Here is a 12,876-nt window from a genome sequence, read left to right on the forward strand (position 1 = left end):
ATTTCAATTATCTGTCGATCTATCAAATTCCCATCCCTCTCTACCTCTCAAACCCTTCAACATGTCCATGTAGGGTGCACAACTGGGCGGCGGTATGTCTTTATCTCAAAATAAATCAGGACGCGCCCAACACCCGTTAATTCTCTCTGTGCGCTGCAGAAACTGAGAATGCCGCTCGGCTTAAGTGCTATGCTCTTGTGCAGACATGATACTGCTCTTGTACACGAACTTCAACCTGTCTTTCAACGCCATCGTCGCGGAGCGCGCCCACTCCTTCCTCAACTCCTTTCAGCGGACGCCCATTTTTTTTGAAGAGCAGAAATGACCTACGATTGGTGTTTTGGGCTATGGACTGCGCAAACTCGACGTGTTACTTGACTCTGGATATCCAGAAAAGTCTGATGGTTCCACAACTTTTACTTGGCGTATCATTCGACCTTGACCATTTGCGTAGTTTTTTTTCCGTGTTCAGGTCCTGAAGACGCGTATAAAAGCTACCAGGGATCCTGTTGGAAACACAGAACCAACTACAAGCTTTACATTCGAACTCCTTTCTCAAACATCAACCAAAATGCCCAGGAAGCCCGCTTTCACTCCCAAGCCACCCGTCGAGAAGCTTCCTCTCGCTGTTCGCAAAGATCGTACGTATTTCTTGTAACCTTTCTTGACGATCCTTTTGCTGATTTTGTCTGTTAGTTCGTGATAATTACGAATCTAAAAAGGGCGACTATGAGACTGAAATCGCTGATGTCCTTGGCTTCCCCATTGCCATCAACATCGACGTTAACGCCGTCTGGGCCTACGCCGAGACTTTGTCGTTGTCTTCTGAACAAGCTGGTCGCACATTCACTGGGTATGCTTCCACTCCTCTCCTTCAAAGCGTCTCTTTATTAATGAAATGCATATTTTTGTAACCTTAGATACATCGAGGGGTTCATCAACGGAATCAAGACCTTCGTTGAGAAGTACGGCGACCTTGGCAAGGAATACTTCCAAAACGCGGTCACGGAAGGCCAACTCACTGTCACCGTCAACGAGCTGGGTGACGCCGTAAGTTTGCTGTGTGATATACTTTTTGACTTTGTGTTGACCTATCCTTTCTGCTTTGTGACAGGCCCCCACCATCGATGCTGATGTGAAAGATGGCGTGTTCCGCATCCTCTTCAAGGACAGCCGCCTCGGGTACAACCAGAGCTGGCTTAACGATTCGATCGGGCCAGCCATCGACAAAGCACCTCATGAGGGTTTTGGGCTGTTCGCCCAGTACTCGATTAAAACGTCCTACGAGGAAGAGGTCGAAGAAGTTCAGGAGGACATCGGCAAGATCCTTAACATGTCCGATGTGGTTCTCGACCCTAACTTTGAGGACAACTACGCGATCTTGTTGGCGAAGAAGGAAGACACCGAATGGCAAAAGAACTTTGGCGAGGTCACTCTACTCTACTTCAAGTATGTTTTTACTTTTCTTTTTTGCTTTTAGTATCGTGTTGCTAATCTTGATTGTTTATTTGCTCATGAAGGAATCTCAAAGATCAATTAACCAGCCAAGGCTTCGATCAGGATGATATGTTACAAGAGGGTTTAGCTGAGACTCTTACCAGCAAGACCTTCAAGATCCGTGTTGTCGAGAAGACTAAGAGCGGTAACACCATCGAGACTGTTCTGGAAGACGGTACTTGCTTCATCCAGGTGAGGGTTTTATAAGCAATCAATGGCTTTATCTCAAAGCTAAACTACTTTCATCTGCAGACCTTCCCCGCCCGTTGGTACTACAACCTCTCCAACTCTGGCGCCGGTCTCGTTGACATGTTGTAACTTTTGTGCTTGAATATCCCTAAATAGTTTTTCTAACTAGAAATCCTGGTTCCGTCTTTAAAGTTTATACCACGTAAATCTTGTTTTTTTTGTTTAGAAAAAAATATATAGTCTACCTGTTCGTGTTGCTATGCAGTGGCGAATGTGATTATCATAAAGATGTCTCTTTTTTGTGGGGGGGATTTGGGGGTGACTCCATCTAAATTCTTCAACAGCAAAGGTTGTTGGGAACACTGATACACGATTAATGAGGGAATAAGTATCATACTTTGCTATAGGATGCTTTGTGAGTGCATACACGTAAAGTTGAAGATTTCATACACACCACTCAACTCTTTGAGGCGCAATTTTTTACGTATTAGGTGTTTTGAACACTTCGCGCGTTGCTTCGTTGACTTCCAAAGGCATGTGGATGGAGGCTTAATAGTATGGCCAACATATCAGTTGGGATTATATTCAATTTTGCCACCGTATTCCCGCCACATCTTTAGCATATTAATCTTGGCCACATCGCCGTCCGAAGGCATCTGCTTGCCACCAATCTTCGAACCAACGGGGTGGAACGCGAACTTTCCGTCTTTCCCAGCGAGAACCAACATGATATCCTTGTCCATCTTCGTTGGAGCCAAAGCACATTCTTTCATGAGCAGTGGATGTCCGTACCCGCGCGGATGGCCAGAGACTTCAACGTACAACTGCGCTGGCTTTGCCGTGCCAGATCTAGACACCGGTCGAACGATGGACATTGTGCGTACCCAGCTGGACCTTTGGCTTAGTAGGAACGCTGCAATAAAGCCGCCAATTCCTACGTGCACAGCAGCGAAAGCCACGCGTGTCCACAGTGGCTTTTTGGGGGGCTCTGGGGTCGAATCGTTCACTTTTTTGGGCTTGATTGTCTCGAATGGATTGGGATATAGTTGGCCACCCTCCAGACACGCGAACGTCATGTTTCCCCTGTGGATGAGGAAGTTAAAAGCATCGCGGATTTATGGCAAAAAGATGTACGAACATGTACATGACATCGAATGAGAGAATCACGAGTGCCCATCTCGCAACAAACGATGGCTTTCCTTCGAATAATGGGTATGCATTTGTTTTGGGTATTGGTACTACAGGAGTACTCCGAGTTTTCCACAAAAATGACGCGGCCTTGAAAGGATTAAATTTGAAAATGGAGGACATGAGGACGGAAACTGAGAGGAGCGCGTCGGTCAACATCAGCGGCATCTCCCGCAGTGCCCCGGACATGCAGGACCGGGAGTCCATCACGACGGCCCGAGCCGAGGCCATGCAAATCATAGACGGCTCAAACTCCGAAGTTGAAAACCTTTGACGCCGGTATGCCGAAGATGCTTTCGGCATTATTGAAATCGGCATCTCCTGCGTCGTATTGACTCGGAAATCAACATGATCACGAACGGCTCCGGGCTTGTTCCTGCTTGTTAAGATCGACTCCTAATCATTCCTAGGATTCTATTCAGCTTGTAAGGATGTTTCTTTCATCTGAACCACGCCCATGGTACTGCTATACTGGAATCGACCATTATGATTTACATTACGCTACAATCCCACCACAAATTTCACAAACGATTGACAATCAGTGACTCTCCACTTGCCTGAGCTAATGCGAAGAAACGCCGATGAAATTTCGCGGAAGACTTCAATTCTCTCACCACTTTTCTGCCGCGTTAGTACGGTGAGCTCTGATAAAGTCTACACCACTCACTGCTCGCCGTCAGGTGATTGTATTGTGCCCGTTCTATTACGCTTCTATTCTTGGAGTAGGTCTCCTCACGACCGTGTTAGAACTGTTATATAATGGCGTTTTCTGATCAACTGTATTTCCTGCCATTATTTTCCTTTCTTGTGCTTAAACCATGGAATTTACGTCGAAGACCAGCGTTCCGGGGCCACTTCCAGACGATGTGACGGTGCCCCAGTTCATCTTGGACACCCACCACCTATCCCGTCCCGAACGTCCTGCAGGCGTGCCATGGCTTATGGCCGACAAATCTGGACGTACATATGATCTAGAAGAGGTCATTGCTATTTTAACTCAGACAGTGCAGGAGTTTTGAAACGAGTTCTAATAGATTCACAAGCGTACCAATGGGCTAGCTGTCAGTCTCCGGGATGAATACCTCATTGGTGAGTTCACTGGATACCAGGATTGTCGTAGATTCTTATCTGCAAGTAGGTCAGAACGACGTTGGTATGTTACTGTGGCACGCGTCATGACAATACTAAAGTGGTTGGTGTCCCCGAAGTTATGCTTTTTAGCAACAATCACATAGGTTCTACTCGATTCACCAGATCCCAATTACCTATACTAAACGCTTATCTGCCTACAGATTATCCGATATGCGTCTGGGCTATTCATCGGCTGCTTGGGATCGTAACGTGAGACTAATCAGCAAGTGCTTTATGTGTTACTTGTGCTGAACAATTAAAAGGCCCTGTAACCCATCGTATACAATTGCTGAGCTTGTTGAAGCTATCAAACTTTCGAAATCAACGCTGATTATCACTCATTTCAATAATTTTGAAGTGGCAAGTGCTGCAGCACGGCAGACAGGCATACCAGCACAACGTGTGCTGGTTTTAGAAGACCAAGATAGCCCATTGACGAAAAGTCGCCAAGGAAATTTGCAGACTGTCGAGGCACTTATTCACAGAGGTTCTCTGAGTGGGGAAAAAGTGACCGGAAGAAAGCTCGAGAAGGGGGAATCTAAGAAGCTTGTCGCTTTCTATAGTTCATCAAGCGGTACTACAGGTGCACCCAAGGTATCAACCCCTTCAATTTTTTCTAGATTGGAATCGATCACTCAGTGAACCTATCTCAAGATGGTCATGAAATCACATTATGCATTCGTCGCAAACATCATTATCACCTCAGCTGCAAGCATCATAGGTCCAACATCTCCAAGGTTTACACCCGGAGACCGTTGTCTCGCCGTACTTCCTTTTTATCGTAAGCAATGTTCCGTTACACAGGGCTGACCGTTCCTGAATACATCGATTCGAACAGACATTTATGGGCTTTTTTGCGTTGTAAGCCCCATTTACTTCAGTGTTACTAGCCCTACTTAACGAAAACCCAGCTCCATATCAATTTCTTCGCTGCAGTATGTGTCATATTGTACAAATGATGATACATGCTCACAAACATCGGATCACCCTGTTTACCTAGATAACCGTTGTCGTGGTTCCGAAATTCAGCTTCAGGGAGATGCTTCATAGCATAGACCGACACAAGATTACGACGCTTATACTTGTGCCTCCACAATTGTTACTTCTTGTCAAGGTACGTCTACAATGTCAGGCAATTTGGTATCCATGACACCAGCGCTAACTCCCTTGATTTAGGAGCCCATCGTCAAGAACTATGACTTATCACATATAAAGGTCATTCTAAGTGGGGCAGCGCCTTTACCAGGTATGTAAACTATACACTCAAACACGCCCTTGAAAAAATCGCTGATAGGACTATGCCACAGCCGAGGTTTATGACCAGCTCATCAAGTTGGTTCCTCATGCACACATATGCCAGGGATATGGTTAGTTTATCAAATTGCAGCGGGAAGGAGTACATCTGCTGAGCAGATTTCCCTGCAGGTTCGACGGAGACCGCAGGCGGCGTATCGATGCCTCCCCTGTACCCGAAGCACTGCCGGCTCAATACGAGCGGGGTCCTTGCGCCCGGCATAAGCGCCCGCGTTGTCAAACCTGACGGCAGCCTAGCGGGGTACGACGAAGAAGGCGAATTGCAGCTCAGAACACCTGCTGTCGCAATGGGATACCTCAACAACGAGGCGGCGTATGTTGTTTTGTTTAATGTCTCTGATCAAATGATTAAATTTTAGGTTCCTATAGGACCCGAGAAACATTCCTTGAAGACTCGTAAGCACTTTTCACACTTGATGTTGACAAAATATTCAATAATGTGGTCACTGCAGATGGTTGCGAACAGGCGACCTGGTCAGAATAGACAGGAATGAAGAAATTATAGTGGTCGATCGCATCAAGGTCAATAATCTTCTACTCAAAAGAACCTTCAATTTAACCATCAATATGTTGGACAGGAAATGATTAAAGTCCGTATTATCTCTCCGTATGGGACCCTATATATTATAGACTAACTTTTTACCCAGGTCCGTGGGTTCCAAGTAGCACCTGCCGAGCTTGAAGGGTGCATCCTAGACCATCCCATGGTCACAGATGTCTGCGTCGTCGGCGTGCCTCATCCATACAGCGGCGAAGTTCCCCTCGCATTCGTCGCCGTCTCTCCACAAGGCCGAAAGTTGCCAGAGACGGTGCTAAAAGCCTCCATTCGCAAGGTGGCCCTTTTTTATTTCCCTTTAAAGCCCTCGCTCAATATGACGGTCGTTTTGCAGCATGTCGAGGAAAATAAGGCGCCGTTCAAACATTTGCACTATGTTGAGATTGTCGATTCTATTCCTAAGACACCGAGCGGAAAGTTGCTCAGGCGTGACCTGCGCGTGAAGGGAAGGAATTTAGTAACTGAATCTGCGAAACTATAGGCTAGGTGGATATTAATGTTTTCATTCTATGTAACCTCAATGTAGGATAGGCGGGTTTGTATGCCCTGCCAGCACCAAACACAGGTCAAAAATTATTCTTATACAACACCTTGCTCGATATCTCGCCAATTAAAATTCAGCGGTTTGGTGAACTATTTAACAGTCTAGGGCGATAGCCAAAAAATGACCAGATTATCTACACAAATTACTCTAGGGGAGGAGGCGGTTCCAGTTTTATGAACAGGAAGTATGTTCCTGTGTATTCAACCCATTTTCTCCGCCCTTTCTTGTCCGTGAGTGATGCCTTCGTAGGATCCCATTTATCAGGATCGTCGTAGTACTGGAAAATCAAATCCGAATCAAGCCCGCCATTGGGTGGGCCACCATGTAAAAGGACGGCCATCATTTTCCAGCAATTTTGCAAGAAATTGACGAAATCTGGTTGAGGTGTCTGAAGTGTCACCGCAAAGTCGATGAGGACGACACATTCCACTTGCGCAGTTGGATGCGAATACAATAAAAATTGGTTATCGTGCCAATCCATCTGTGATATATCCCCAATGTCCAGAATACGGACTGCATGGCGGCAGCTTTGAATCAAGAACGGATATATGAGCTCTATTGGCAAAAGATTCAGACAAGAATTGATACACGCACAACTTGGATCTGCTGCGCGGGACTCAACTCGCTGACGCGTTTAGAGTCGAGATGGTATCCGTCAATGTATTCCATGAGTAGTCCTTGAATGACAATGCCATCGGGTAGTGTAAACTGTCAAAAATAATAAATTAAAATAGTCAAATCATTACGAGCGATATATACTACCTGGTGTTGTCCATAAAACCAAGGGATAACCGTTCCCTGTACAGAAAGAAGTTTTTCGTAAGCAGCTGTTTCGTTATCAGCAAATTCTTCTGCATTGAATACCCCCCTAAACCATAGCGGGACGGGATCTTCATTGTCAATCAAGTCATGTAAATCCTGGAATCGGTCGTCAAAAAGTTTCAAACACAGTACAGGGGAGGCGGGCACAGGGCGCCCATCGATCGAGGCAAGCTGGCAGCGGTAGACAGTGCAAAATCCCTTCTTCGCTCCTTCCGCTATCATGTCGTGAATGTGAAGTGTAAACGATTTGCTTTGTGCCAATGCCTTGTCAAGCCCGCCTGGCGACAACGGTGACTCGCGGTGAATCATTTGGAGGTGATCCTTAGTGTCCAACGGTATCTCTGATGGGTCGAATGGATACACGGGGGGCGGAGTTTCTACATCTGGATTGAAACGTTGGTTTGTGATCCCATGCAGGGTGCTGTTAGCTTGAGCAACCAGTTTAGATTTACGTTGTAGCATATGTTTATTCCATCGAAAAAATTGAAGCGCCCTATCACGATCTCGAAGCAAGGTAGCGTGGTCAAAGTCAGAATTCCGACGACATGTAGCAATCAGGTGCTCATCGGGATGCAGAGGTTCGTCAGGGTTTTGGGGAGGGCCCATTGGAAGAATGCAATTTTTATCCCATTCGTCTACGTCCAATAGATCTGGCCATTTAATAAAGCCAACCGGTGGCAAAGATTCGAGCAAGCAAGCTGTTGATAACATTCTCAAAGTCGCTGGAATCTGGGATGTCAGTACCTTAATGAAAACATCTTTGCCTGTAGGGAGGTAACCTCCACGTCTGGGAAAGAAGACGACAATATCTTTGAAGTTTGTTACGATGACTGCAGCTGCGGATTCAGAAATCTTCGAAAGGGCGAATTTGAGACCAGCAGACCACGTTCGCCCATCAGGTCCGAAGGAATCTTCCGGCTGCAATAAAGTATTAACACCTTTGCATCATTATCAGAAATTATGCGAGGGTTACCACAAATAAAGTGTATGGAGGATTACGGGACTGGCTCTCGAATTCGCGAGCAGTAAAGGTGACTCCGACGATGGCTGTGACTTAGTGATCAACCACTGTGGAAATAATATAACAAAAGGCAGCCTCACAATTTCCCAAGTCAACTTTGGTACACCCTATGGTATCGTTTTGCAGCACGTGTGGATCATGGAGCTGGTTTAATACGCTGGCAGCAGGACTTATGAGAGCATGCATGTAGTCTGCAAGTGAGAGACTGCGTGCCGTGAGTCTTTGAGATGAACAGAATCTGTTATTATGCACACCTTGACGGGTTTGTGGATTCTACTGGCCATTCGATATATCGTTTCCTATTATAAGACACGCCGGTATGAAGGAGTCGCAGGCATCTAAAAAAGCTTTCGATGAGCCATAACGTCGTCCTCCCATTGTGTACAAGAAGACGGAGGACCAGTGGGTGGAAATGGAACAGTTGTTAAAGAAGACAAGAAGGATGGCGGCGGAGCAGGAGCAATTTGATGAAAAATTTGATCCACACGTATTGCTTGAGTCATAAATGTCAGTGCCCTACGCGCTTGAGGTCGAAACCCTAGAATAGCACGCTTCATTAGTAGCAAGAAAACGCGACGGTGTCAAAGGTGCCACTGGTACGTGTTCTTTTATAATAAACCTTCTCGCGGGGTAGCGTGTGAAAAATATCTTGTTCAATATCGCTCAGCAGTCAAATGTCTGGTGAAATATTGTATAATCATATTTGTCAGTTAGAAATCTCTAATTTATCTATGGAAAGAGCGGTATGGGTTCAGGTGGTGTAAGATTTATGAAAGGGAACAGAGTTCCTCTGTACTCGATCCATTTTCTGCGCCCTTTCTTGTCCGAGACTGATGCAGTTGTAGGATCCCACTTGTCAGGATCGTCGTAGTGCTCGAAAATCAAATCTGGGTCAAGCCCTCCATCGCGTGGTCCAGCAAGCAATAGTACGTCCATCATTCTGGAGCAATTTTGAAATAAATTGACGTAATCCGGGTGCATTGTTTGAATTGTCATGGCGAAGTCGATGAGCACGGCACATTCTACTTGCGCAGTTGGATGCGAGTACAGCAAGAGCTGGCCAGCGTGCCAATCTGTTTGCGATATATCCCCAATGTCTAGAATACGGACTGCATGGCGACAACTTTGGATCTGGAATGGTTTATAACGAGTTTTGTCAGTTCTATCAGAAGATACGCAAAATAATCCGACACGCACAACTTGAATCTGTTGCGCAGGACTCAACTCGCTGGCGCGTTTAGAGTCGAGGTTGTATCCGTCAATATATTCCATGAGTAATCCTTGAACGGCCGTGCCATCAGGTAGCGTAAACTGCAATATGTATTAACCAAAGAGCCAACGCAGGTGAACATCTTGAACAATAAACCATACCTGATGTTGTCCATAGAACCAAGGAATAACCGTTCCCTGTACAGAGCGAAGTTTGTCGTAGGCCCACATCTCGATATCAGCGCATTCCTCGGCATTGAACACCGTATTGAACCACACTGGGATGGGGTCTTTATCGTTGATCGAGTCATGTAAATCTTGGAATCGGTCGTCAAAAAGTTTCAAACACAGTACATGGGAGGCGGACACAGGGCGCCCATCGATCGAGGCAAGCTGGCAGCGGTAGACAGTACAAAATCCCTTCTTCGCTCCTTCCGCTATCATGTCGTGAATGTGAAGTGTAAACGATTTGCTTTGTGCCAATGCCTTGTCAAGCCCGCCTGGAGACAATGGCGACTCGCGGTGAATCATTTGGAGGTGATTTTTAGTGTCCAAGGGTATCTCTGATGGATCGAATGGATACACGTGGGGCGGAATCTCTACATCTGAATCGAAACGTTGGTTTGTGATCCCATGCAAGGTGCTGTTAGCTTGAGCAACCAGTTCGGATTTACGTTGCAGCATATGTTTATTCCATCGAAAAAATTGAAGCGCCCTATTACGATCTCGTATCAACGTAACGTGATCAAAGTCAGAATTCCGACGACAGGTAGCAAACAAGTGCTCATCGGGTTGCAGAGGTTCGTCAGGGTTTTGAGGCGGTCCCATAAGTAAAATGGAGTCATTTTTCCTTTTCATCATCAACGTCAATAAATCTGGCCGTTTGATAAATCCAAGCGGTGGTAATGAGTCAAGCAGGCAAGCCGTCGATAAAATTCTTAACGTCGCTGGAATCTGGGATGTCGGCACTTTGATAAAGACATCTTTGCCTGTAGGTCTGTAACCTCCTTGTTTCGTAAAGAAGACGGTAATTTCTTTGAAATTTGTTACGACGACGGAAGGTGCGGCATTTGAGATTTTTGACAGTGCGAGTTCGACTCCGGGGGAGCATGTGCGTCCATCAGGTTCAAACAGCTCATCCGGCTGGAATAAAACATCATCAACACTACATAGTTATCACAAACTCTGTGTGTGCTTACCACAAACAAAATGTACGGAGGAGAAAGATTCCACTCCTTGTATTCCTGGGCAGTAAAAGTAACCCCGACGATGGCTGTAATTACCAGTCAACAGTGCAAATAATATAACTAACAAAGGGCAGTGGCTCACAATTTCCGAGGTCAACTTTAGTACACCCTATGAGATCTTTCTGCCGTACAAACAAGTCGGAGTCGTGGAGCTGGTCAAATATCCTTGTAACAGGGGATATGAGAGCTTGCATGTAATCTGCCGGTGAGAGACTAGTAGTGTCCATGAGTCATTTTCAATAAGCAACCAATCGAGTTTTACGCATACCTTGACGGGTTCGCGGATTCTACTGGCCATTCGACGCGTCGTTTCCGATTATACGACACACCATCATGAAGGGATCGCAGACATTCGAAAAACTTTCGATGAGCTATTTCGCCCTCTTCCCAATGTGTACAAGAAGTCGGTGGACTGGGTGGAAACGGAAAAGCTGTTGAAGAAGACAACAAGGATGGCGGTGGGGCAGGAGGGATTTGATGAAAAATTTGGTCCACACGTATCGCTTGAGTTATCAACGTGCGCACCCTGTGCGCGTATGGTCGAAACCCCAGAATAGCGCGCCTCATTAGTAGCAAGAAAACGCGGCGGAATGTACCGTGGAATTTTAACGAAACTGTGAAAGCACACCCATTTAACTGAACCTGCGGAACACGTGAGCCTGTGAGGCTCCTGCTGGAGTTGGCGCCATATCTCCGCACGTACGGCTGATAGAGAACCAGCGTTAATTCGTGGGGTTGGCCGACCCTAGTAAAAATGAGAGAGTGTCAAAAGCGTCGGAATCAAAACATTAAAACCACCACGTAAATCCCTCAAAAGAGATAGCAGTCAAACTTGCGAACACCAGACAGAGACGCCCACACAAGTACAAAGTACACTTTGATATTTCGGGTAGTTTCAAAAAAAAGGAACACAGCGTTTGTACAGAAGAACCAAAGGGGGTAGCAAAGCGAAAAAAAAAGGCTTCTAGTTGATCTTGATGAGCTCGACTTCAAACTTGAGAGTCGAGTTGGGAGGAATGATGGGTGGGTATCCACCAGCGCCATAGGCCTATAAATAGACAAAACACGCGTCGAAAATGAAATGAAAGATATGGGTGGTGGGTGGCGCAAACAAATGACGCAAATGTGGATCGGCGCCAAACATTGAGCAGTGATGAAAAATCCAAAATCGGTATCAGTCGATCAATCAAATCAGCGTTCGAGAAGATGAAAAGATCCACGTAGAAGTACGCACGTAGTCTGGGGAAACGGTGAGGATGGCCTTTTGGCCGAGGGAGAGCTGGGGAACGCCTAGAGATGCAAATCTGTCAGAGAAAGGGGGTGCAAGGAGGGAATGTAATGAGCCTCACCCTCGTCCCATCCCTTGATCACGCTGCCAACACCGATTTTGGTGACCAATGGGGAGCCACTGTAGACCATACAAGGAACAGGGGGAAAAGAAGAAGGAGGAAGAAAAATACAAAAAAGTCAGAAACACTCCTCAGACACGTCTCGAACAAAACAAAAAATCGCGCATTGACTCACCGCCTCCTGCTCGAGTCAAACTCCTTGCCGTCGAGGAAAGTGCCGACATAGTGGATAGAAACCCTGTCTGCATAACACCACGCGCATACATGGCACCAAAACGTCAGTCCCAAATGCTCATTGCGCAACATGTAAAAGAAGACGACACGTACCGCCTTTCTTGGGGAAGTTGACACCGTCTCCGGGGCTGATGGGGGTGATTTCGACGCCCTGCACAGGACGAGTGTTAGCAAAATCACGCATTGACGTGTACCGGCTCCCCAAGCGCGCGCCTGCGCGTGCGCTGGACGCAGAAGTGGCAAGGAGTCGCGAAAGCATTGTGTTTGTGCTTATGGGGCTTTGGGGGGCAAGAGATGCGGGTGTGCGGTTCGTAGAAGGTTAAAAGATTATAGTGTAGGGTTGACGAGGAGGATGAAGAGGAAGTAAAAATAAAAGACGGTTCCGCGCCGTTATGCAACACCCCAACAAATCAGCATCTCTGCCCCACAAGTCGCGACCCTGCACATTGCACCATTCTCGCGGGAGGCATAACAACCAAAGGGCGCACGTACCATGTTAAAGAAATATAAGAATAAAAGAGAGCGAGAGAGAGAGAGAAATAAGAGAAGGGGCGGAGGGGGGGATGGGATAAAGA

At 46.4% G+C, this 12,876-nt stretch overlaps 6 protein-coding genes across 6 annotated transcripts; 2 read left to right on the forward strand and 4 right to left on the reverse strand.

Moving 5' to 3' along the window:
* Positions 1–571: 571 nt before the first annotated feature.
* JR316_0009081 (uncharacterized protein) lies at positions 572–1,815 on the forward strand (the record flags this gene model as incomplete). Its single annotated transcript, XM_047894790.1, has 6 exons — positions 572–641; positions 697–853; positions 921–1,050; positions 1,115–1,449; positions 1,521–1,689; positions 1,750–1,815. 6 exons carry the CDS (start codon positions 572–574, stop codon positions 1,813–1,815), a joined length of 927 nt encoding a protein of 308 aa, XP_047746249.1.
* A 440-nt stretch (positions 1,816–2,255) lies between these two features.
* Positions 2,256–3,192, reverse strand: JR316_0009082 (uncharacterized protein; the record flags this gene model as incomplete). The annotated part of the gene is made up of 2 exons (XM_047894791.1): positions 2,256–2,769; positions 2,831–3,192. The coding sequence occupies 2 exons, from the start codon at positions 3,190–3,192 to the stop codon at positions 2,256–2,258; spliced, it is 876 nt and encodes a 291-aa protein (XP_047746250.1).
* A 500-nt stretch (positions 3,193–3,692) lies between these two features.
* Positions 3,693–6,356, forward strand: JR316_0009083 (4-coumarate--CoA ligase 2; the record flags this gene model as incomplete). The annotated part of the gene is made up of 15 exons (XM_047894792.1): positions 3,693–3,854; positions 3,909–3,963; positions 4,013–4,027; positions 4,167–4,215; positions 4,269–4,599; positions 4,660–4,786; positions 4,844–4,866; positions 4,917–4,940; positions 5,006–5,119; positions 5,182–5,251; positions 5,313–5,372; positions 5,431–5,632; positions 5,689–5,715; positions 5,772–5,841; positions 5,967–6,356. 15 exons carry the CDS (start codon positions 3,693–3,695, stop codon positions 6,354–6,356), a joined length of 1,719 nt encoding a protein of 572 aa, XP_047746251.1.
* Positions 6,357–6,561: 205 nt separating this feature from the next.
* On the reverse strand, positions 6,562–8,819 carry JR316_0009084 (uncharacterized protein; the record flags this gene model as incomplete). The annotated part of the gene is made up of 7 exons (XM_047894793.1): positions 6,562–6,900; positions 7,014–7,127; positions 7,182–8,159; positions 8,215–8,288; positions 8,343–8,467; positions 8,517–8,600; positions 8,800–8,819. 7 exons carry the CDS (start codon positions 8,817–8,819, stop codon positions 6,562–6,564), a joined length of 1,734 nt encoding a protein of 577 aa, XP_047746252.1.
* Positions 8,820–8,991: 172 nt separating this feature from the next.
* JR316_0009085 (uncharacterized protein) lies at positions 8,992–11,285 on the reverse strand (the record flags this gene model as incomplete). Its single annotated transcript, XM_047894794.1, has 6 exons — positions 8,992–9,393; positions 9,460–9,573; positions 9,634–10,614; positions 10,671–10,744; positions 10,801–10,931; positions 10,987–11,285. 6 exons carry the CDS (start codon positions 11,283–11,285, stop codon positions 8,992–8,994), a joined length of 2,001 nt encoding a protein of 666 aa, XP_047746253.1.
* Positions 11,286–11,682: 397 nt separating this feature from the next.
* Positions 11,683–12,560, reverse strand: JR316_0009086 (FK506 binding protein proline rotamase rapamycin-binding protein; the record flags this gene model as incomplete). Its single annotated transcript, XM_047894795.1, has 5 exons — positions 11,683–11,766; positions 11,953–12,008; positions 12,068–12,126; positions 12,243–12,309; positions 12,395–12,560. The coding sequence occupies 5 exons, from the start codon at positions 12,558–12,560 to the stop codon at positions 11,683–11,685; spliced, it is 432 nt and encodes a 143-aa protein (XP_047746254.1).
* Positions 12,561–12,876: the final 316 nt, after the last annotated feature.

The sequence above is a fragment of the Psilocybe cubensis genome, chromosome 8 (genome assembly GCF_017499595.1).
Source record: "Psilocybe cubensis strain MGC-MH-2018 chromosome 8, whole genome shotgun sequence".
Taxonomy (NCBI): domain Eukaryota; kingdom Fungi; phylum Basidiomycota; class Agaricomycetes; order Agaricales; family Agrocybaceae; genus Psilocybe; species Psilocybe cubensis.